This window comes from Corvus hawaiiensis, chromosome 6, assembly GCF_020740725.1.
Source record: "Corvus hawaiiensis isolate bCorHaw1 chromosome 6, bCorHaw1.pri.cur, whole genome shotgun sequence".
Taxonomy (NCBI): domain Eukaryota; kingdom Metazoa; phylum Chordata; class Aves; order Passeriformes; family Corvidae; genus Corvus; species Corvus hawaiiensis.
In genome coordinates, this window is record NC_063218.1 from 11,016,900 (window position 1) to 11,042,939 (window position 26,040).

Sequence of the window (26,040 nt, forward strand, 5' to 3'; positions counted from 1 at the left end):
AGACAACAAAAAAAAAATCCTTTACAACTTGTGCCAAAATTTCATTTTAATGACAGCTTCAAACATGTATCACGGTCATGCTCCAATACCCACCTCAAATACCAAGAAAACCTGAAAAAAACCTTTGTAGAAGTCTTAGAAGAACCATACAAAAAATCCTTAGAAATAAACTGCCACAGTTAAAACAGGATGAGACTACAACTTTTAGGATTCTGTATTTGTTATGTTTTTAAGTTAGGAAAAGAAGACATTTCTGTTACTCAGATTGACAGTTATCCCTTTGACTGTAGCCCTGGGCAGGCTAAAGTGTCCTTAAGGCCTTGTTTAAATAATTTCTTTCACCAGACTTGTGGGTTTTTAACACACAGTTCAATGCATATTGGTATCCATTCTCTCTCCTGTTGTCATTGCTCCCCCTTTCTTTAGCTGAAAGAGAGCATTAAAACCATAAACTTGAGTTCTCTCCAACTTTCACATGATATCACTTCCCTGAAAAAATATATCGAAAACTCCTGCTAAATAATTTTTTTTTTTTAATTACTAGGAAACTGGGGATAATGGAGTTTGTTTACAACACACAATGTTTTCTCCCTACACCAGCATATTCCTAAGTTAAATTTCTTGCTTAGACTAGTATTTTGTCTGACATAGCACTTCACAATCTCGAGCTGTACAAAAATTATATGCTATTAAATGAACAACTTAATACAGTCACCTTCCAATCCCCCATGGAGTTAAAAAGTAATAATAAAAAATTATAAATATTATTTTTTTACCATTACAACCACATGTAAACATTATGATTAACTCAGGAAATTAAAGAACGAATATAGCTGGTAAACCAAAACTGAAATCAATTTGCAGGAAGTATCTATTAGAGATCTATCATTCCATTATGAACAGCTGGACTGAATAACGCACGAGAAATCCCAATGCAAATTACAACACTGCCACTGGAAAGGTTTCAAATGCAGCAGTTGGTGGTCCTGCCCACAAAGAGCAGGGGGCTGCAAACACTGCACCAACAGCTGCTCAACAGGAGCCCAACAGGCAACAGCAGCTGCTTTGTTTTCAGGGGCAAGAAATGGGTGGGATGTAGATGTTAAAAAATGGGCTGCTTGGGCCGCAAAGTGGGGTGATGTAAGGAAGGAAAAATACTCTATTTCCCAGAAAGACACAACCAAATATTATTACTTAAAGTATAGCACATTTAATGTTGCGGTTTCTTTTCCTTAAGCCTTCTAAGAGGACAGATAATGGAAATATTAGGCAGTATTTTTGCACTAAATGACACCACTTTCAAATAGTCATTTGTCCAAGTGTGTCAACTCATAGTCATGCCAACTGGATAGCAAGTGGCCTTTGGGTACATGTCCTTCACAGGAAAGTACTTCAGATGGTTCCTTTTAGCCAGAAAACTACAATAATACTTCAAACTAGGGCATTAAATTTGAATCTAGAATGTCAAACAAGACAATTATGGCTGGCAATCCTCTCAGAGGTGGGTCTAGGCAGCCTTTAATTAGAGTGTGAGGCACCTTCAATGTACATTTTAACTATTAACAGTTAACTATTTTAACTGTTTTGCAGACTCCCAGATGCCAACATATAATGCAAACTCCTTGTAATTTAAGCACATAGCACAACACTTTTATAAACATTCTGACAAAGCTGGCCCATAAAACTCACCACAGGCACAGAAGTGTTTGTTACAAATGACCCCTCTTCGCATCTGTGAAGCATTATGACTAAAATTTTGTCAATATGCAAAGAATAAGTGCCACGATTATTGGCTTTACGCTAACCTAAATTTCCCCAACTGAATTCATGTAAGTGCAATATTACCATAAATGCACTTCAATACAAAACAAAACCTCCAAAATTATACTGCTGTGGCAAAAAAAACCCCAACCAAAGACACACACAAAAGTTCCCTGCCTATAAAATACTGCATCCCAACATAGGGGTTTGGCCAGCATAGCCCAGCACTCACTGTCAAACATGCCAGCCAAACAAGCAGTCATAGACAAATGAACTGTTACCTCAGAGAGCAATCCTTCAGTGAACACAGAGCAAGAGCTCACTGAAGTCAAACAGTTGTGATATGGGCTTGAAGCACAGACTAGAACAAGAAAAAGCACTACAGACTAATACCACTTCTTACATAAAAATCATCTTGCAAGCTCTGTCAACCATAGACATTTCATCTTCCTCCAGAGCAAGAAACATTTAACAGTGTAACTGTCATTTTAAAGCAGCTTTATAGTCTTTTTATCTTACTCCTAGTTGCTCTACATAAGCCTAATAACAAAATTAAACACTGAAAGCTACCTACACATCTGTAATTCTACATTAACTCTTCACTGTTTCCTTCAGCAGTGTTGTTGAAAAAAAAGCATTACTAAAAATTCTACCCTTCGGAAAAGTCTACAGAGTATTTTGTAACGTGTCTGTCAGTCCCTAGTACAGCCCAGCTAGAATTAAGAAAGAAAGTATCTACCTACATCACAAAGCTCAAAGTGGTAAATATATCCACCCATTAAACACCTGAAACAAATGTCCAAGAGGCTCTCAAATACCTTCACAATCACAGATCAAGAGGTAAAGTATTACTGATCTAGCAACAATACCTCCATGAGACTGGCTAGTCCAGTCCCAATATAACAACTATTATCCCCCACAAAGAGAAGAAAAAAAATTCAGCAAGAAATTAAGGGATTTCTTGAAAAAAAGAAATCTACAACACCCTTTTAAGAAGGGACAGAATAGAGTCACATCCAACACACCTGAAAAATGTGAAATGTCAGCAGCAAATCCAACACATGGCTGGATTTCTCTTCTATGAGAGATTTTCATTAATGGATGAGAGTACGCATCAAATTCGTGAATAACATCAAGACTGGAAGGATTTTTTGCATTATGCAGCACAGAATTGGAAATAAAACCACTCTCTAATAATCTTAATAGAGCAAAATTCAATGAAAATGCTACATGGCATTTATAAACAGCAACAAAAATCAAGGCATGGATAAAAATGGAGAAAAGCAGCAATATGATAAGAAACAACCCAAGTGAGTCATCACTATAAGCAGGATTCAAAAACGTCAACATTATTCAATATGTTAGCAAGAATATTAGAAGACAGACACAGCAGCAACAATTCTGCCTTGCTCTGTACTGCAGTCGCAGTGCAAGCACTGGGTCTAGTTAAAGTACCACAAATGCAAGGCAACAGAAGCCAACAGAGGAGAGCAATGAAACATTTGAACTCACAATCCGAAAAGAATGGTTTAAAGAGCTGGATTTATTTACCTTAGGAAAACTGAAAGGACAAATTAACAAGTTTTTAAATATGCAAAAGCCAAAGGCAATAGTCAACTGTCCTCTATGTCCACAGTAAATTAACTCTGTTCAGCCTGGTTTGCTTTCACGTTTGTTTTTCCCTGAACAAGAAGTTTAGTCAGATATTGAAAGAAGAAGAAAGAGAAGAAACACCAAAAAAAGTTATTGAAGGAAACTGTGGAATTCTCATTACTGCAAGTTTAAGAACTGGTGACTAAGATGTAGGTATACTTCCCTCTGCTTCAGAACTACTGTATCTTCCAAGATCCTTACAAACCTCAGTATTTTTATAGCTCATATATGCTATTTAAATGTACATCGTTTTCAGGGGCCTGACACAGCTTAGTGATCACTAAGAATACAGTAATATTAATTCACATTCCCACCACATCCTGAGAAAACATGATGGTTTTCTCCACACATCCCAGCTTCCAACACAGAACTGCCTCGCCCTGCTCTTGTCAGCAATATATTAAGCACAGTGACAAATATCACCCATTATCATTCTGTCATTGCAACAAGTTCCCAGGTGAACAGACTATAGAATGAAAGCCACCACCAAGGATAACACTGAACTGCACAACAAATCAAGCCAGACATAAAAAAAGGTAATTTTGAGAACTGCAAAAGAAGGAATCCTGTACTTCAGTCTTTTTACTGATAAGCAGGGACTACCAATATGCCAACTCTCAATAAAAAAAGTTGAGATACAAGATTATTTTCATCCTAGTACAAATATAATTTCCAAGACGCTTAAGTCTAAGCTTAAAACGACAGTCAACAAATTCTGCCCTCCATGCCTCCATCAACCTGTGCTTCTCACCTATGTATGTTTCTAATCCAACACTACTGCAACATACTATAATATTTCATAGTTATTAACAGACTGCTGCTTTAGGTAGCTGCAAGAAAAAAGTCAAACTAAAGACAAAGCCTCTTCTTGCAACAAGGTGATTTCAGAAAATGAAATGACCAATGTTAAGGAAGTCTGCCACACGTTACCAAAGAGTAGGTAGCCAGAATTTAACTACAATGCAAAAGGTTTTATGTCATGTAATAAGCTAAACTATACATTCAGATTAACTTGCTGATATATTATATAAAAATTAGGACTGTGAACCATGCAACACTACTGCTAATAGGTACTTGTGTTGCAATGACAGATGCAGCTTAATTTCCCCACAAACTTCTACAACATGTAGAGAATAACACATCATCACACACACAACTTCTATAAGGAAAACGCACAAGCTTCCTTGCAGGAAGTAGGAAGGGAAAAGGACTTGACAGTTAATGTCAGCAGCAATCTGGAAAGCCTTGTCTTGTTAGTCATTCCTAAGGCAAGGAAGATGATATAGCACTCTGCTTTTCCAGTCTAATGAATCAACTAATAAATCATTTTGCAAAGCTAGCCACAAACCATATTTAAGTACTTCAAGACTGTCTCATAAAAAAAGTCAAGTAACAGCCCTCACTCCTGATTAGGGGCTGCAGGAAAAAGCAACTTACCCAGAGCATCATAGCATCATAATTTGAACAATTTTTGAATTATTACGTTATAATTTTTTGTCTTTTCACTCCATGAAGAGGGAAATGCCTAAAATAGCAGGAAAAGCCTTCTTTAACACCTGTAACTCTCTTAATCAAAATTAAGTCAACAATCCCTTAGGAACAGATCATTCCAAAACTGACTTAAGGCTGAAGCAGAGGCTTTATTCAGGAGAGACCTCATAAGGCCTCCAAGCAGACAGTCCAGGCCACTGAAGGGGGTCGTGCCCCTCCAACCCTTTCCTTGCTGTCACTGTACCTGCTAATAATCAACCCCAAGATGACACCATTCAACTCAGCAAAACAAGAGAAAATCTACCCAGAAAAACTGCAAGCACTTTGCTGCTGGTTTAGCAAGCTGAACTAGCTCACCCAGAGGCTGAGCACTGCCAAAGACAAGGAGATAGGAGCACACCGCCAAGAGGATCCTATACTGCCAGTCCATCATTTACAGCTGTCACTAGATCAGTTGAGTTCATGAAAATTTACCCTTTCTGGTTAATAAGAGATCATTGCACACATCTAATCTTAAAGCCAAAGTAACGGAGGACTGAAGGGGAAAGCCCACTGACACTCAGAGCAGTTAAGAACAATTACATACTTATCTAAGTAAAGCAACCACATCTCATTCCATCACAGTTTAATTTCTTACTAAACTACAGGACCATGTCCATTTCACAACAATAGTAAAATTTAGTAGTAACATGGAAACACTAAACAGTAAAATCTCAGCTTCCTTCTTAAAGAGTTGAAGAACGAAGTTGGGAGAAAATACCTTTTTGCTTTGAAAAGTCTCTAGAGACAGCTTGAAATGCTGTCCAAAACTCCTGTCTCTCTACAAACCTTCATGATTTGAGTATGAATAGACAAACTCCACATCATTGTCCTGGATGCCAGATCTAACTTCTCCACCAAGTGTCTTGGAAGAAGGATCAAGGTTACCTGGAAACATTTTTCTTTATATAAATTAAATCTCCTAAACACAACACACACATCAGCAGTTCACTTAAAAAGGTGACTTAGAAACCAGATAGAGCATTCACAATGCATTTAGGATTTAAGGGAAACTAAAAGAAGAAAGACTAGCACTACTGATGTCAAGAAATATCCTCCCAAGTGGTATCTTTGACTCCGTATTACATTGCTTATTCTGAAGTGTCATTCATGGCTTAAGTGCTACTCTTCCTTGATGTGTACTGATCTGCAATGGGTTATCTCAGTACCTAACAGACACAGTCACTTAAAATACAGTCCTGGTAGTTTTTTCACTCATTTTAAGAAAAATATAGCATTTTTCCATCCAGAAAAGAAGTGTTTAAAAATTCTTTTTAAAAAAATGGGGGGAAAAAAAGAAAAAAAAAAGATAAAATCATACATAGTTAGCTGATATATTCACACAGCATAGCTTCATTAAATACAACTCGATACTGTAATATGATTTAGCCAGAATGAAAATCATAATCTTAAAAGTAATCAGGGAAATTTTTTTAAGGGAGACTTAAATAATTATGAACTAACAACTAAAACTGAAGTTATCAGCATCTGTGTTATGCAGAGGAGCACAAATAGGTTGGTCTTAAACAGGTCAAGTCCCTCTCCCCATCCTGCTCCCAGGAACAGGAAGGAACACAGAATGTGATAATCTGCCCAGTTTAAGGCAGAATTACATCCTGTCCATTGAGGTAACAATAGCTCTCTCCCCTTTATGATAGCCACAAGACAGAACTTTTGATTCTGAAAAGTTTACATAATCAGTTGACAAGACTGTCAGCCTGTTCCTGTTTCACGTTCATACATAGACAAAACAGTTGCTTCCAACTGAAGTTTCAAAATAAATTCCAAAGCAGCAAGTATTGCAGATTTTAGACAGACCATCTTCCCATTCTCATTTAAAGCACTTCCCTTAGAGTGAGTCAATCTAGTTCAGCTTTCTTTAGGTTCACTTTACTAATATATTACACATATAGAATATACAGTATTATTTTAGATAGTTAATACTGTAAAAGGTTATTGAGATGAATTCTTTCCTAACAATGTGTATGTTTTATTCAATTCACAGAAAAAAGCATTTCACACTGTAACAGGTACAAATGCCTCAGAGCTCATGAGTTCACAAACTCAAACTTCTCAGTTACTGTGTATCACACCAGTAGCTTTTGGCATCTGAAAAAATATCCAAATACCCAGCTCAAGGAGATTTTTGTAATTTGATATAATTATTCCGTTCCTTATTTTCAACGAAGTTCCAGGGTTTAGATCTTTATTTTTCAGAAGTGTGGCAAGAGATGACTAAGAGAACTTGCAAGAATCACATGTACCATTACTAAACTACATAAAGGCTCGCTCAGTGAGCTGAGAAAACTCTGCAGCTACTTTGCACGGAACAAACAAACACAGTAGAACCCAACCATGGCAATAATATAGGATGTAGATTTTCAGAGATACTGCTCCTCAGGATACCTTGTAAAGATAGCAACTACTTGTAAATAGCAAATACTGTTTGACACTAAATACTCCTAGTATGCTTAAAGAAGCCATTGTCCAAGCACTAATTGAAACATAACTAAATTATTAAAATTCATTAAAGGGTGAAACTAAACTACACACAGACACACTTTTCCATATAATTATACAGGACATATCAGATCTGTTAGGTCACATTCAACAAATAACCATACAGATTTAAAACTCCTGCTGGTGCTGACATTTTATATAAAGGAAGAGTGTGAGGGGCACTACCCTAGGACACAGCAGAATCAGGTATAATTCCTTGTTATCCACGAGCTTCCTGCACTGCCTTGTGTGAGTCTCTAGCACTCTGCGCACTCATCCCATGTGGAATGGTTGGCTAAGAGCAGGAAGATTTCAAGGTACTCACATGATGGCAGCTGAGACCCAAGCACGTAAAATAATGAACACCCACTATTTGAAACAAAACAGAAAGCTGACATTCATATCTGTGTTTATGTCTATTGAGAGTGACATTCGTTCACCTAGGATGACAAATTCAGAATTGTTCTCCGAATCTCATAAAATCCAGGGTTTGTTCATAAATATGGTGACCTGAGAGATCAAATGCATGCACTGTCCTGCATCCAATAACGACAGGTAAGGAGTCTCTCTCTCTCAAGCACATCAATCTTTCCTGCAAAAGCAACTCTCTCTGTCAATTATCTGATATTTAAGACTCATCTCATTGCACCGCTCCCCTTTAGAAACAATCCTAAAATCAACCCACATTTCCAAGTCACAACAAAGGCCTAAAACTGCAGCCAATGCTTCAGCCATGCAGCCACAGCTACAAAGATCCTGGAAGCAGGGATTTAACACCACCATAATCACAACAGGCATTAGTGTGTCCAGCAAATTCTGACCTGAAGCAGTAGGTGAAGGAGGCCCAGGGAGGAAAAGCCAACCCTCATTCCCGCACGACAAGGAGGGCCCAAGAGATCGCATCCCTGCACAGGGCCCACACACACAACTCCCGTCGGTGACACCGTATCTGGAGCAGCCCCAAGCACCGACCCAGCGCCGATGCCCTCACACCGCCCTCGGCCCAGGCCTGCTCTCCCCCTCCCCAGCCGCTACCTGGTTAATCGGGAGATCGGCTGGAGCCGAGGAGCCGCCAGCCCCACGGCGGCGGGGAGGGAGGACAGCGAGGGAGGGGCGGCCCGGCGGGGCGGCCTCTACCCCCCGCCCCCGGCGCGGCCCCGCGGCCCTGGGGCTCCCGCACCCCGGCAGGCGGGCGACGCGGAGCCCCCGCCACTCCCCGCCCCATCCCGGCGGGGGAGCCCCGGTACCTTGCGGACCCCCTTGTAGATGTAGAAGTAGAGCTCCCGGCCCACATTGAAGCAGAGCCGGTCCCCGTTGCCGCTCTGGTCGTTGACGTTGACGAAGGAGACGCGGACGGGGTTTGAGCCCTGCGAGTTGAAGGGCACGCGGTTAGGCCGGCTGTACTCCGAGTGGCTCAGCAGCTTGTACAGCCCCTCCCGGGTGGTGAACTGGGTCTTAATCTCGTTCATCTCCTTCCCACCTCCCTCCGCCGCCATCTTGGAAAGGAGCGCTCATCCTGGCCAGTGCCCGGATGTGCCGACACTGCGCAGCCGCCGGCGCGCGCGCGGCCCCTGCGCGCGGGGGCGGTGCGAGGGGGCGGGGCCGGCGGGGCCTGTTTACTGCGCGGCTGCGCGCGCGCCGGGCCCGCGCGCCGGGGGGCGGGGAAAGGGGCGTGGCTGGAGGCCGGGGGGGGCGGCCCTCACAGCGTGCCCGGGTGGGTCGGGCGGGGAGGGAGCGCAGTGGGGCGCCGTGCGCAACCTCTCTGCGCCGGCAGGGTCATCCCGGAGTGCAGGACTACATCCACAGGACTCTTGGATGTGTCCGCACCCTCTCTGGGCAACCTGTTCCAGAGTGTGGTCACTGCACAGTAAAGAAATTCTTCCTCATGTTCGGGTGGAACTTCCTGGGCATTAGCTTCTGCCCGTGGCACCACCGAGAAGAGCCTTGCTCCATCCTCTGACACCCCCTCACCCCCGTTAGATAGTTATACACATTGATGAGGTCTCCTCTCAGTCAGCTTTTCTCTGGACAGGCCCAGCTCCCTCAGCCTTTACTCATAAGAGATATGCTCCAGTAGTTTAATCATTCTTGTAGCTCTCCGCTGGACCGACTCCAAGAGCTCCGTGTCTCTCTCCTTCTGCGGCGCCCAGAACTGGACACAGCGCTGCAGATGTGGCCTCAGCAGGGTCACGCGACATGGTGGCTCCACGGGGCAGCTGCTCTGGGGGAGAGAGGGTGAAGGGGGTTGTGAGCAGGGGTTTTGTGTGCCCACAGGGACCTGCCACCTCAGGATGCGGGTATCTGCCCGGGCACAGTGTGGGGTGAGGTGGTCCTGCTGCTGGAGGTGCCAGATCAGAGCCAGGAGGTGTCCATATGCAGCGGTGTTTTTGGGGCAATGGCTCCCAGGTGAGAGTCCCCACTCACCATGGGGCCATCACAGTGAAGCATCACCGCCCTGGCCACCTCCATTGGCTTGCTTGCCATGGCCCTGGCCAGCTTTGCCCACAGAGAACTGCCAGCACCTGGAAGCCTGGTGAGGTGGGGCTGTGGACCCCGTTGTGAATGTCCATCAGCTTAGGGATAGCAAATCCAGGTGTGCAGCTGTAATTTGACGTTTCATGCCAAGCTCACGCTGCCCCTGATGGAGATGCTACCTCCATCCCTCCAGCTCTGCACTAGCCTCCAACCTGCTGCAGGCAGAGCCAGGCCTGGGAGTTGGCCTGAGGTGTGAACTTGAAAAACTGGTTTTCAGATCACTCACCTCCTTGTTCTGATCATCCTGCAACCATACAGCCAGCTGTGTTGCATGGTGAACCAGATCAATGCCAGGTGGAGGTGGCACAGGATTGGGAAGGATTGTATTCACTGGGCAGGGAGGCAGGCCTATTTCTTCTGACAAGTTTCAGCTTTAAGAGTTTTTCTCACTACAGCCTACTGACTGACTCAAACTGATCTAAGACTGATCTCCAGCTGTAAAAAAGGCTTTGACCCCTCCTGGACAGGTATTTCTCTTACCTGCCTTGCATCAAGTCTAGTAATCATGCAACCAAAGGGTGAGTCAGATCCACCTGAAAATTAACACACACACAGAAATTATGAGTTCTCAGGTAAGCAAAGTGTTGATCAGCAACCGGGTTGATCCAACTCACCACAGAATTGCTGGAGTCAAAATAAAGAAGGAATTGGGAATGTGCGACTAGGGGAAGATAAGCAGCACAGAGTTAGATCATCTTATGTTAACAACAAAAGAAACACTTTCAAGGTACAGTTTCCTGCTGTGTGGCTCTAATGTGACTGCTACAAAAAGCACTGTACTGCTCTCTTCTTTCTGGACTGTGACTATCTGCTGCTACTGCTTCCTTTACCAGCAGCAGTGCTCTTCTGACCTCATGAGGAGCCATTTCTGAAAGATAAATGGATAGAGAATTAAACTCCTTGCAAATGTGAAATGAATTGGGTTAAACTAAGAACACCGACTGCTTAAGGGAGGGGACAGCAATGGACAGCAGAGCTGGAGGGAAGCAGGACCTTCCTTCTTTCCATTAGATCAGTTCAGCTGAAGAAGTCCACTCAGACTGCAGGAGGTTAAAGAGATTTAGTTTCAGGTCAATTTAATTCAAAGAGATTTTGTTTGTAGCTGAAGACTGTCTTGCTGCTGACCATCAAAATATTAGTACAAGGAAGCTAAGAGACATGAAACAGCCAAAAATCACCAGAAAAGTGTATGTATCTGAGTGAATATCTGAACAAGTACAGATAATTAGACTTCTAAAAGGCCAGGTATTGAAGACTTGCTTAAAATTCTTAAGATAAAGCCAATCAATAATGACCAATAGATCTTGTCAGCTTATCAGCCAGCCCTGCCAGATGGTTGATGACCTCCTAAAAGCCCATAAAGTAAGTAAGCAGACCCACAATTTTTTTAAAAAATCATCTTAAGAGTGATTGTTTCATACAGAAATTTCATTAATGAGAAATTAATGACTTCCAGAGAGAAAGTCAGAATATTTTCAGTCAACAAAGAAGAGCAGGATGAGCATGGATCTCTAAATAGTAATATTCAAAACAGATAAGGATGTAACAACAACAACAAATTTTTTTTAAAAAGTGTTGCTCCAAGCGGGCATATTCAGTATGTCTTATTCATTACCCATTGACAACATTGAATAGATCACTTTGAAGAAGAAAGCAGGCAACTTTGGTAGAGGGACTGTGTGGAATGCAAATCGTACTGAAACCACAGCAGGCCATCTGTCACTGATGGAACGAGTGTGATCTGAAGAATAAACAAAGTATACAAGTACCTGGTTATCAGCAGTAGATGATGGTGCAGAGAGTCAAAGAATTTATGTAGTGTTTAACATTTACAAGAAACATCAATAAAAGCTGCTGAGAGATTCCACTGAGAATCCAAGACAAATATTCATTTGAAAAACACAGCTGCAAGTCACAAGAACGCTATTGTACAGCCCCAACAACAATGCTCATCAAAATACTAGGGGAAACAGAGACTACAGAGATAAGTCTTATGAAAAATTCCCTGTACCACTTGTAAATTCTTCTGTTTCAAGCTAACCAAGAATGATAGTTCTGAAATGATCCCATGAGGACACCCCGGATGAGTCGTTTTGTATGCACCACACAACCAATAAACTGAAGACAGTCACAATCACTGCTGTATCGTGCCTTTACTTTTTGCAAATTGTTTTGGCAAATTGGAAAACACACATGAGCAAAATTCACTAACAGTAATAAAATAGTGTGGTCCTTTGAGATTGCTTTATGCAGGGCATAAGTTGGTCCTGCAACTTTTCAGAATGTAATATTAATAGTGCTTTTACTGGACATGAGGAAACTGCAATCCAAGTACAGTTATGAACAAAACTTTCCTGTACTTGAATTTGAATGCCATCTGTTACTTCCCAGAAAGTGCAACAACTGATATTAGTGATGCTTTTACCACCTTTTCTGAGACAAAAAAAGAGAGGATGATGATTACAGCCATACTCCATCAGGCAAACTATCTATTCTAGCATGCACTGCCTGAAGATTATGCTCCAGAAATCAAGAAACCATCTCTGCACTGTCTGTCAACTATAGCAGGCCTGTCAAGTGTTTCTGGGACTTCTGATGCCCAAACTTATTTAGGCATTCAGTGTGACTGGCTTAAGAGTCAAGAGAGTCAAAAAGCTCTGCAATATGTCAAATTTTAACAATTTTTTTATGTATGTGAGTTACTAACAGAGATACACAGACATGCACGTGACACATCTGAACTAGGCAAAGGATTGGTGCTGGTGAGAGGTTGGCATGCAAGTTCTACTTAATATGGGGAGAAGAAAAAGGATGGCCATGTTGGAAATATGTTTCCAAGAACTTACATGGTCTTAAAAGTACATTTAACTTGCTTTCATCATGAGAAAATATTGGTTTTGGCATAGTTTCATAGTTTCTTATTTGCATTAGGCATCTCTTTTTAACCACTGCATACATTTAACATTAAATACATGATGTAATGCATTATGTATTACAAAGTAAAAGGGTGTTACCAAGGATGTTTCTGCTCTCTTAGAACACATTGCATGTTGTTTGTACTTGCATCCCTCCACAAGAGGAGCAAGAGCATGTGAAATGTTTTGTTTCCATGGGGGGGGAGGGGGGGTGGTAATTACTGAGAAACAAATGGATATTCTTAAAAACAGACATTTGGCTTGAAGAAGGCAAGGTAAAATAAGTCTGCTTTGCAGCTGGGATAGGATGATGGGTGAACGCTGTTGTGTCTTTGGAAAACTTCATTCTGCTGTTCGCAATCAGCTCTCTGTGATTTGTCTCCTGAAAAGACTACCTTGCCTCCATAGCCAGGAGTGCTGTTCTTGTCAACAACAGTTATTATCTTGAGGCCGTAGTTGTCCTGGAAATTATGTTCTCTGAAGATGAGACTAAGATAATGAATTTAATTTAAATTCTATGGAAAGCCAGAGAGATTGGTTTGATATACCTACAAATAGCTTGTGTTTCTAAGATGTGCTGCAGCATTATGTACTTCTCAAAACTCCCTAAATAGGGAAGACATATTATCCATATATACTCAGTCCTGCTGTAATCAGCTGAGGAATGACAATCTGTGAATAAATTAGGTCTGATTATTGGCCAGCAGCAGCAACTCAGTTTCTCACAAAACTGGAATTTCTAGACAGTGTTGCAGTGTGAGAACGCAGTGCCATTGAGAAAGCCAAGAACACTCCTAAAGTGTGGTCTGCAATAGACTCTTGCATGTTTGTAACTTAAGAAACAATACATTCAGCAAATATGTGTTTCAAAATTATTTTCTCTTTCATCAGAACTGGCTATTTCACTCAGCTGGTTTTCATTGGGAAGCTTGTGGTTATTGAGTTATGATAATGCATGGTTGGTTACTGATGGGTGTTGCAGGTCAGCCAAGCGACCTGCATCTGGTGTGAGCAACAGCGAGTTAACAGCCATCCATGCAAGAAAAGTGGCTGCCAGTGTGTGATTTAGGAGTCCCTAAGCAGAACAAGAAATAAGGAAAGCTGAGAAAAGTGTCCTTGGAAAGAGTAGACTTTAACAGTCAAGGAAAAGGAAGCATTACCAGCACTTAAAAGAAAAAAAAAGAAAAAAGAAAAACAGTGACTGAATTTTAAATGTGACCAGATTCAGGAGCTGCTGAACATTTTGCACTTAAGACAGCTATGTGCATGTATATCTTAAATTTATACCAGGTTCTTCAGTCTCCCCCAGGTCATCTACCTAACTGATGGTGACATCTTTCTCTGTTGCTTTGGTGTATTACTCAAAGAGGAACTGAAAACGTGTTAGCAGATTCTTCATTCCCTTATCACCTTTCTCACATCTCAAAGGGTGCAGGGAGCTTAAGAAAAAGCATGGCTATTTGCTTTCTGTCCAGTCATAGGAGAAGATTCTCCATCAGTGTCATAAGCATAATTCCATTTCCATGTCTGGAACGACTGTCTCCAAATTGTTTTAGATGAAGCATTGAAGCTTTAGATAAATGATCGTCTAATGGGAATTTTTATGAGTTTTTCCATAGGCTTACTGAAGCATGGGAGCTCTGGATACTGCATAGCACTGACTTCATTCATTGCTGGTTGAATCATTGCACATATAAAGAAAGGAGAGCTTATTTCCCTGAATTATGTGCTGGCTCCATTCTGGTCATCATTATGTTCTGGCTTCATTATGGTTATGTGGTCACTGATTTTCATTTGCAAGTCAAGAAGGGCATACGTTAAATTCACAAGGCTTTGCCATCCATCTGGTGTCCAGAACTTACTCGTGTATAGGAAGATTATGTGTAACTCAAAGTGGGATAGTTTTTTTATGATTGGGGTTTTGTCATCTACGAGACAGGTTGGCTGAGGGGAAGGGGTATTTATTATTATGATGTATGTATTCTTACATAATACCATATGTACCTTATAATTTCATCATACACGAAATTTAATTAATCATAAAAAATTATCATCACTCAGGCTTTCAGCAGCCTAAGTGCATGTCTAAGTGGAAGTCTGACTTTCTCCATGCCTAATTGTGGGGTACGCCCAGCCCATGCCTTGGAGGGATTGCACAACCTCCCATAAAGATCCCCTTGGAAAAGGCAGCGCTTCCCGGTGAGGGTGAGCGAAAACAAGAACCATGATCCTCTGGGGGACTCTATGTAGATTCTTTGTAACCCATTGGCTTCTACCCTCTCCTACCCACCCTTGTATCCCTATAAGAGCTACCCTATTCTCCCTTAGAGATCGGAGACCTCGTCCCTAGCCTACCCTTTGCAGAGAGCGGGACTAATAAAGCTGCCCCATGTGGAATGGCCAAACGAGCCTCTCGTCTCTCTCCTCCTCGTCTGGCCTGGGGTTGCCTCGCAGAACGAGAGCTGAAATCACCCTTGCTGAAATCACTAGAGAGCTGACAGCCTGCTGAGACAGGCACCCCTCTGCGGAGGCAGCCCGGCGGCTGAGGGACCGCCGCAGACCTCGGGGGGACTGTCCCTTGCGGGGCGCTCTCTCTGGTCGGTCACGGCTTCCCGGGTCTGAGCACAGACCCCAACCCGGCCGCAATACCTAATGAGACTTGTTCAGTTTCTCTCTCGCTACGTACATAAAGCAAGAATGGTATTACTAAATAGGAGTGTGGTTTAAAAGATTACCTGTGTAGAGTAGGCTCTTAGGTCTTTGCTTTTCTGGTTTATCTGAAACGATCATCGTTATGAAGCTCATACAATATTGTTCTTATGTAACAAGCACTTACCAGTAGTCACATAATCAAGCATGCACATATCTGTTACATTCCTTGTCTTTAGCCTCCATCTTTCTAAGGCCGTGTGCTAGGTATAACAAGATTTATGTCATTTTCCAATAGCTGTTCTGTTGGTTGAGCTAAATCCCATCTGAAGTCTATTTGTTCACTGTCATTTTTCTTCTCATGAGTACATATAACAAGCTACAATCAGACATGGGGTAGATGCATACTAAATCTTCACGTATTTTCATCATTTTTGATAGTAAAAATGATAGAATTGCTTCTTATGGGCATGGTAAAATACAGAGAGCACCAGTCTGACATCTTTCACAGGCAATTACTTTCAATTTTCAAATACTAACTTCCTGATTCAGTGATTTGACAGAGATGAGGACATTCAATAGATGCACTGGCATACAAGTATTTCCTTTTTTTTTTTAAATCAGTTAACTAAAACTTGACTGTGATGTCTAAATATGTTTGGTCTCTACAGGAAAATAAATCTGGGGGGTGGACTGATGTGACAGGATCAGTCTCTGCATCAGTATACCACAGGAAAAGGGAAAGCTGTGCACATTTATAAACAAACTGATTTTTACAACTTTCATTTGTATTTTTAGTTAAACAGAGATAAAAGCACAATAATTAGGAATTGATCTCAACATAAACCTTCAATTTTTATATATGTGGTTTTATAGTTGTTTAGAGTTTTAAAAATTTTAAAATAACTAAGCCTGATCCAACCTATAGATTTCCTAAGACATCTATTGGTTTGTGGGCTGGGAGAGAATGGCTGAATAATTAAACATTTGATTAACAGGATATTAACATAACAAAGTATCTATTTTAAAAAATAGACTCCTTGAAGGGGTTAACTTAAAAAAAAAACCCAAACAAACAACTTTTGTAAGGTTAACACTCCTATGCCATATACACAAATATGTATTGCTCTCTCTACCCATCTCTATATATTTGTTCAGTATGACTCCTATAGAGAATATTTATATTTGCTGTATTAGCCCCATCTGGTGAATTCTAACAGCATTGCAAACTGGACAGACCTGATGCTGCACTCACGTCCCAGCTCTTAGATAGGTGGCAGGGCCTGCACAGAGACCCGTATTCCTCCCTCTGCAGCAGCAGCACGAACACCCGGGAGGAAACCTCATTAGCATGGCAAGTAACATGGTTCATAAGCTTCTCTTTTGCTTTAATGGATTAATCTCGCAAGTCAGGGTGCTACTCTCTTCATTTGCATCCAGAAGCATGCACAGCCCATCAGTGCACTTCAGTCACTCCCATTCACAGGCAGAGATAGCTTCCATTTCTGTTCCTTGGTTTGAGCTGAGGCTGTGTGTGCCAGGGCTAAAACAGGTGCTCCTACAGAGACTTTATGTTTCAGTGTTTTTCTGGGAGGGCTGTGGCCCACTTTCTGTAATTGCAAAGGGATGTCACCCATTAATTAGTTCGTTTCAGAGCAGCTGTTAGTGGACACAGTAATGGGTGACCTGCTCCAGGTGGCCCTGCTTGAGCAGGGAGAAATGAGATGACCTCCAGAGGTTCCCCCCAACCTCAAACACTCTGTCATTCTGTAAGTTTACCCTTAACATTATTGTTTACATTTGTGCAATATCAATATAAATCAACACTGTTTTGAGGAGGTAGCATTTTACTTACCTTCTGTAAGAATAAATATTTATGAAGCTCTTTTGAAGTGCACGATCATGATGTTAGTCTGTAAAAAAGAAACGAGGAGGCTGCTTGCCTCTAGTACATGGGTTAGCAAACCCTGTCAGCCTTTGATATATGGTAGGTCAGAATAAGACACTCTCCACGGCTGCCTTGATTTGCTCCATGCCTAAGGAGTCTTGTTCAGTTTCTCTCTACTTTCCTTCTCCTGCTGCAAGTCTAAACCAAAGGATGGGCTGATTTTTTATTTTTGTGGTGGCTTGAAGGTTACCTACATAAATTCTGCAGAAAGATGAGTGATGACAGTGATTCTTTTACTGCCAGACTTAGCTGATGAAAATTAGTTGCTCTTCTAATGTAAGCTGAAATGTGGCTACAGTATGTTTCTTTCCATCACTTCCCTTTGGAAAATTCAAACAAAAACTCATAGTAATATTTCTAGTCAGTTTAAATTATAATTTATTCTGTTTCTTGTCTACTTCCCTGCCCACAGCTGTGACAGGAGAGAATTGGGGGCAAAATAAAAACAGCTAGTAGCTAGACACAAGGGCCTTGTGGTCTTTTATCATAAGAGGTGAATAAAGGGGATTGTTTAGGCATAACTTAAATAAGAACATGAAATAAGAGCCTATCTTAAGGAGGAAATCCACATCTTTAGGTGGTTTCAGACTTGGTTTCTGTTAAATGATAAGAGAAGGGACTTCGCACTATAACACGTCCCTTCAATAAAATGTGTTTCCTTGCAGTGTTATTCTGACTTGAAGGGACTATAAACAAAACTATATTAGTCTCATCATTATGCCAACTAAGCCAGTATCTCTCATTCCCCCAGAGAAATTTCAAGCTTATTTATAAAGTAAAAGAGTTACCTCAGAATATTCCTGTTGAGGTAGTGTTTCAGTTAAAGGAGAGTGGAAATCTCATGTTTGTTATTTTGTCATAACTGCAAAATTTTGTCTCTGGGATGTCCCAGAATGTACAAGTGAAATTAATTTGTGATAACAAATCCTGTTATTACTTTTCTTACTTTATAATGCAATCTAATATGATTATATTAAAAAGCCTACTGATTCCCTCTTGATTAAACAATTATTCATCCTATGTTATCTTAAGTGAGAAATCAGAGAAAAGTGAAAAACCTAAAATGTGTACTGGATTATTAATGATACCTCTGAAACAATAATTAAATTTTTCTGCCATATGCTCTCAAGACAAATTATTTGTATTTTTTCAGTTTAAAAACACATGTGCCACTCTCTCTTGTCTGTATGTGTGGGTGTACATGCAGAGAGGTTTCAACTCTGTGCATCCTTTTTAACACTGAGTGTGTGCAAGCTGAAGATCAGCCCATGGATGAAGAGGAGCAGACTCTTGCCTTCCAGGCTGAAATAACTGCTCATCAACACTTTCTGTTCCAGCAAGAAAAACTTTCTGAGGGAAGCAGTTAGCAAATCATTGGTTGCAAGTAATCTGGCTATTAATGTGACTCAGCCATTAAAACACTGCCTGGATTCTTAAGGGTAGCCTGAGAATGCTCAAGCCTTCTGTTGTGATCCCTGGACAGAAGGAGACTTGAGTCTGGGACTGATCCAAACAAGCTGGATCCTGGGAATGATGGACCTGACAAATACAATTGCATTCTGACCATCATGGATTCATCCTGACCACAGGGTGACCAAAGCTGATCCCATGACTACTGCAAGGTACAGCAGTGGGGCTTCTACAGAAACATGGCTTGTGCTGGTGTCTCTGGGAATGGTCAGTTTGAGGTCAGCCTCATCTCTGCCTCCCTGGTTGCAAAAGTGACTGTGGTCACAAAGCAAAGACAGGCAGTAGGAAAGTCACCTTCATTCCAGGCTTCTTGCTGTCATTGATAAGGGTAATTATTTTTGGAATTCGTTGTTCTCTGTCTCGTGGGTGGTGAGAGTCAAGTGAACATTCTGCAGAGCAGAGTGGGAGCACAGGTGCACAGTCTGATGGCACAGGATCTCTACCTTTAGCAGCAAATTTGCCTGGCTCAGTAATAACCATTGGCTGAACTTTGTGTAGCAGAGAATGAAAGTGCATCACACAATACAGCACCACTGCTGCATTTCATTTCTGGTATGTGTAACATTTAAAGAGAAAGGTTGAACTTAATGAATTTCTGCATTATAGACTCTCTCTTGCAGTTCATATGTTGTTATGCTGTGCTTCTTGAGGGCTATGAAAGCTGGGGGAAATACACATTGAAATGGTATAATTGCTTTAGTTGTTGCATTTGTTGGAGCACAGAACTGGTATAAAACACCAGCTCAGCATTATCAGCTAGTCAGTGATGGTTAAGAATTTCTTATTACAATTGTATTAACTCTTAATTTCAGGAAGATGGTTGCTATTCATCCATTTGTGCTGTCACTAAAACGCACATATTTCATTAATGGGGGACCACATGACTGTAAAACAAAGATTATCCTATATCTGAAGGAAGACCAAAGAGAATACTTGGGGAAAAGGCAAATCAAAGAAATTGTGAAGAAGCATTCTCAATTCATCAGCTATCCAATTACACTCTTTGTAAGTGCCTTGTTTGAGATGCTAATTGTACATGCTTTGAAACACTAGTTGCATACCTAATGTCCTTGCATCATTCCCAGATGCTACTAGTACAACATTAACTAAGCTGTCTCTGTACTGCCAAAATTAACATTTGCAAGAAGGACTCTGTATTGTGTGATAATTTCTTGGTTTGCTTTCCTAATGAGCTCTGAAAGAGTACTGCCTATGTAGGACAGTTACACCATGTATCAGTCTAGATGCTGAGCTTCTCACTCACCAACCCAGAGGAAATCTTACAAAGATAACATTTATCTTCGTGAATTTAGTAAGACACATTACATGCTTTTGTTAAAATCTGGACTACTTGGCAATGAAAATACATGCTTGTAGATGAAGATCCTAATTATGCAGGTGAAACAATAAACTCTGATTATGCATTTTATATTGATATATTCTAAAGTTCTGCTTTTGGGGCCAGAGAAATCTCCTGACATGTTTAGATATGCTTCTGAGAGAGGTCTGGTTGGCAGTGACTAACTAGTAATTCTGGTTTTTAAGCCAGACTTATTATGGTTCTAGTTCCAAAAGTGAGAACAGATGAGCAGAAGGCAATGTAGAAATGTACTTCAAATGCCAGGTGCATCAGTATTATTTAATAAATTAATTCTACAAAACTGCAAAGCAGAGTTGGAAATACTTCTCATATGACCTGTAATTATGTTTATTCATACAAACCCAGGGACATGCAGGGAAGTTCATCAAGATGGAAATAACATGCAAATTAAATAATATAATAGGAATGTGACTGCAGAGGTTTCTAGAAAAAGAATGGCCCCCTGTAATTTTCTGTCTTGAACTACTAAGGAGAAGGAAGCCAAGCCATCATGGTTATTTTTGGTATAAATTCAGAACTGTATTTGTGTCAGATGAAACAAACTTGAACAGTTCTATGGAACCACAGCTAAAAGAGATATTTCATTTTGAACAAATGGTCTGAGGAAACACAATTTTAGGTATGTCATTAGGAAGAGCAGCTAAGCCCTGAGGAAGAAAAGCTGAAAAATCCCGTCTTTTACTATCCCAATCCTTGAATGCCCCCTCCTGCAACTTAGCTTTGTAGATCTACTGTGAAGGGCAGCCAAAACAAGAAACAGAAAATGCATTCTGTCATAATTTTTTTCATAGTTTAATTTCATAATAAACTTTACTGGCTAGAGTGAACTTGCTGATTTTATTTTAATCACTAGACATTTAAAAAGTAACTTGAATTTGACAAAATAAAAGTACTTTCACTCTTCCAGATATATCTAATCCAAATAAAGCAGAGAAGAAATCCTGGGCTGTCAGCATCTGAAACAGTTTTAAATTTGTCAATCACAAGTCATTGCAACTCCCACAGCGCTGAAAAACCCATTCTGGAGGGGGTTTCTTCCTCGTTTTGTTTTGTCAGTGATGTGGGGAAAAAAGGCAGAGGCATATCCTGGCAAGTGTTAACCAGCACCCCTCTGGTTAAGAAATAACCTGGTGACTTCTAGTAACTGGTCTGTCCTACTTTCACAGTGCAGAGCAGCTGCATTATACTGACCTGCATATTAACTTGCTAAGAATACCCTCGGCTCAGCTGACTGCAAAGAAGGATTTCAGCATAAAGAGCCAAGTTACATCAGAAGATTTGCCTCAGTATGGCAGGAAGCATCTCCTTGAAAGAGATGAAAACCGATTTTCCCTCTAATTCACTATGCCTGGTTCCTGTAGCCCACAGATAAATTTGTAATGATTAATCAAGCACTTACACAGCTCTTGACAAAATTTCTCGAAGTACCTACTCACAGTCAGCTTTAATCAGAATACTTACTGCTACTATTCTTTTTTTCAGCATTCTTTTGTGGAGAGGAAGCTGGGATTCAGAGTTCTTCTGCTTTTTCACAAGAAATAAATCTTTTGAGCTGTCTCACACAGCAAGAAAATAACATTAAACTGTGCCTAAGCTGAGTGTTCATCACAGATAGCTGTTAAGCCTTAATCTATGATTATCTGAAAGCACTCCATAATTTTAGTACCTTGCTTTTATCCCACCAGTATCTTGCTAATAAAATGGAAGTACTGTCTGGAATATGAAAAAAAAAGTCTACTCAGAATATATGGACAAATATAAATTAATTTCTTGCCTTTTTTTTACAAGTATAGTGTCAAATTAAGGACCATATCCTGTTTGAAATACTAGAAAGAATCAGCTTCATGGACATGTATTTTAAATGCTCACAATCTCCCATCCAGAAAAATGTGGATCCCAAGCTTGCAGATTTTTAAAATTTCTGTGACTTCTAAGACCATTGTTGAAACATGCCTCATGATGAAATTTAAAACTTCTGGGTCTGTAGCAGACTCATAGTATAGCCCAGCATATATTGAATTCTGAATAGCTGACTTCAAATATTCTTTTTCACAGATATTGCAGCAGAGCACAATTACAAAGGTGACAATAATAAAATTCTTCCAAGTTTTCCTGGACCTTCAGAAGGAAAGAAGACAGCAAGTTTGTAAGCAGTTTTCTGGACTGTGAGGTGTTCTGCTTGGACACCTCTTTGAAGGAGTAAAAAGAGTCAGCCTTGGCCAAGGCTTCTAGCAGATCTTTTTCACAGAATTCCTTTCATACTGGTCAGATCCAAGGTAACTTGGCTGCATGACACCAGAGCTACTTTCGATCTATAATTTGAACTTAATAAAAGCTAAAAGTACTCCCTGCAAATACTTTCTAGAATCAGGTTTATCATATTAGCACCAATTTAAGCAGTTGTGCAAGATTCTTCAATTCTTTCCATTTCTGTGCCCTCTTTAAAGTGGAATGGTTGAGGTTACTGCATACTCAGTATCCTCAATAAAAATGTGCAATTGATTTTCTTTAATCTAGTTCACCCTGATTCCAGCTATCATACTGCTTAGTAAACCTACTTTCTCAGCTCTTTACACAACTAAAATTCCACTCCCAACTAAATCTGAAAGTGTGATCTCCACACCAGATTGCTCTCTCTCTTTCCCTCTGATTTCGAAGGTAAACCTTTCTATGAAGGGGTTTTATTTTTTTCTTTGTTTCTAGGAAATGTGCTTATAAAGAAGTAGATCCTTTGGAAGTGTTCCTGAACTATGAAGGGCTTTCCAAAAATTTTCTTCTTGCTTTTGCTGAAGTCACTAGAGCAATTTGATCCCAAAGATATCTTCTTTATATAAAATCTCCTAATGCAAAAATACATGATCTTTCTTCTTATCTGCTTAAAACCCAGGACTAGAACTTACCTTCTCTGCCTCTATTTAAAATGAATTGAAAATTTATTTCCTACTGTCAACTTTTCTGTCATGTCATAAGCACCTAACTCAACTCTGAAAAGTCATCTGTGTTCAGTAATTAGAAAAATTAATACTATTGCATCAAGAATGTCAGTGAAGTACAGAACACATGCTTTGTGACATAATTACCAATAGTATCCAACATTTAGAAGGTGGCTTGAAGGATAGTTCTGCGTCCAAATCTACCATGCCCACAAAAAAAGGTATGTAAGTGCTCCATACATACCCACACTTGCTAGTAAACAGTGTGCAACAGTGCTTAGCTGTTATAGGTGCTAAACCCCAACCCTTACTGTTATACTGAATTCAACTACAACTTGACAGGGAAAAAAGTGTCAGCTTTATTTCCACGCTTGCTGATGCTGGGGCTCTATGGAGTTATTTTTATAATAATGTTACTTTACCATCACTATCATTTTTTAACAACTTCATGGGAAGTCTAGGGTTTTGTTTGTCTAGGGACTTTTCAGTCAAACCTTCTGCTGTCTGGAAGGGCTTTTTGTCCAAGTTTCTTGTCCTTCTGAATTAGGATCTATTGAAACGTATGCATATGAATAGAACAGAGCTCTTAACTATGGATAATAAAAGTTACAGCTGCCACCATACCTCTTGTTCTCCCTCCAAAGTTAACAGTTTTATGTAACTGTTCCTGATTTAGGGGAGCTCTGATGGGCGTGACATTCTCCTGTCACTCTCCAAGCCATGTAACTGTATGTCCTGTCTTTTTGGTCTCATGCTAGACAGAGACCGCACACATTTCAAAAAACAGGTACTGCAGTCATCTTGCAATGCTCTTAAAACAAAGAGCAGAAGCAGACAGTGAAAGAAACACTTTTAACTTGGTGGAAAACAAAGTGTCTTGTATTGCTCAGTTTGCATAGGTATAATGCTTGATTTGTACATATAATTTCAGCTGAGAAATGAAAAATTTACATTAATTCTGAGAAAGTGTCAAACATTATATGAGGTCTAAAGCTATAAAAGACAGTATCTTTTGTTCCAGTCACAAGGGAATATTAAGATGAGGAACAAATTAAAATATCAAACTGTAGCTGTTATAAACTTAACTTATTAATTTTGTAACAAACACCACATAAAGTAATTTAAGACTGGACAATTATTCTGGGGGCTTGTTAACATTCCACGAATCCAGGCCTTTCCATGCTCATTCCCTCAGCTTTCCTGTGCAGCTGAGCTTTACATATCTATATCTATATCTATATCTATATAAATATATTATATATGTTATACTATATATAAAATATAAATTATAATTGACACTTTTTAGTAGTGAAATTGTTGACTTTTGTTATAAAAAATATATTCTTGTTCAACAGTAATTCCCTTTAGAATTCCTTCTGAGAGAAATGACTGACAGTTTTCACAATCCCTGACACATACTTCAAGATCTGTAAGTTTTTAGGAAAAAAGAATATGTACATGCAGCCCACGAACCATGAAATTATTGCTGCCACCTGCAGTTCTACAGTACAACTACATTATATGAGATTGATTTTGTTCCCTGCCTCTTAATTAGCTTTTTCACCACAAAAATATTTCTTCTACGTGACTATTGATCCTATTTCTAGTATGAATCACCTTTTTTTGGTGACCTACAGATCTTATGATCACTTTAGCTTCCGGCAAGTGATGAGGAAGCACAAAAAGAAGAGAGCCTGGAAATCGTTTTAAGAAAGCATGAAGCTTTGCTCAGACAGATATCCATTCCCAGCTTTACATTTCATTATGATAACACAGATTTTGCATGCATAATCCCATGTGTTAAAGCAAACTAGACATATATTACCACATCTTACATCATTCTTCTGAAATCTACTGTTAAGCAGTTTCAGTTGCTGCTGTTTTGTTTTCCTTGTTTCCCTGAAGCACTGAGATAACATGGCAAAACTGTGTCAGAACTTAAAATTAATTTTAAAGCAATGTTTTAAAAGCATTAAGGCTACAAAACCAAGCAGAACTTAAGTGAAATGTTGGAATTTGAATTCTCAATGCAAATGTTTTTTAATTTCTTTGTGACTTATAAAAAACAAAAAAATCTCTTTCAGCAACACTGAAGAAGCCTTTGATTGAATTAAGAATAAACCCCAGTTTTCCTGGGTGTTATTTCAACACTTTGAACATTAAAAAACTTTCTTTCAGCCGACTTTTACTTTGTTCTTTTTAAATATTATAACTTCCACATAGTAAGGAGTTCTATGAAACTGTGTAATTAAAGATTCTATTAGGATGCAAATGTATACGGAGAACAAGCATGGGACTAATCCTTAGGAAACCAGGAAATGCACGATGGAGGCTTTCTGGTAAGGAGTGTCCTGTTGGTGAGTTGGGGTCAGCTGTCCCAGCCGTGTCCCCTCACAGGTCCTTGTGTCCCCCCAGCCTTCTTGCTGGGCGTCAGTGTGAGAAGCAGAAAAGGCCTTGACGATGTGCAAACACTGCTCAGCAATAACAAAAACATCTGTGTGTTATCAACCCTGTTTTCAGCACAAATTCAAAATATAACTCCATACTGGCTGCTGTGAAGAAAATTAAGTCTACCCCAACAAAAACCAGCACAATCTCTTGGTTGAAAAATGGATCTGTCTTGGTCAGAGTTTCCTCCAAAATTAACTCTAACACGAACCAACTTTGGAACCAGTCTTTTTTTTTTTTTTTTTCCCTTGCCTAAAAGTGAAGCAATACAAAACTGGGATCAGTTAAAATAGAGTAACCATAGGAACAAAGTGTCTA

The 26,040-nt window shown here is 40.1% G+C and overlaps 1 protein-coding gene across 8 annotated transcripts in view; it reads right to left on the reverse strand.

The window, feature by feature from the left end:
• WDR20 (WD repeat domain 20) overlaps positions 1-8,998 on the reverse strand; it is a 45,606-nt gene extending 36,608 nt beyond the window's left edge. For 6 of the 8 annotated variants that reach the window (XR_007204363.1, XR_007204364.1, XM_048307660.1 and 3 more), the window contains exon 1: positions 8,691-8,993. Coding sequence is in view for 6 of the 8 variants with exons in the window: in XM_048307660.1 (XP_048163617.1) it covers positions 8,691-8,939 (249 nt within the window). In the remaining 2 variants the exon portion in view is untranslated. Of the gene's footprint in view, positions 1-8,690 lie in introns of all 8 variants that reach the window. The other 2 variants (XM_048307664.1, XM_048307662.1) reach the window with 2 other exon arrangements.
• Between the last annotated feature and the right edge of the window lie 17,042 nt (positions 8,999-26,040).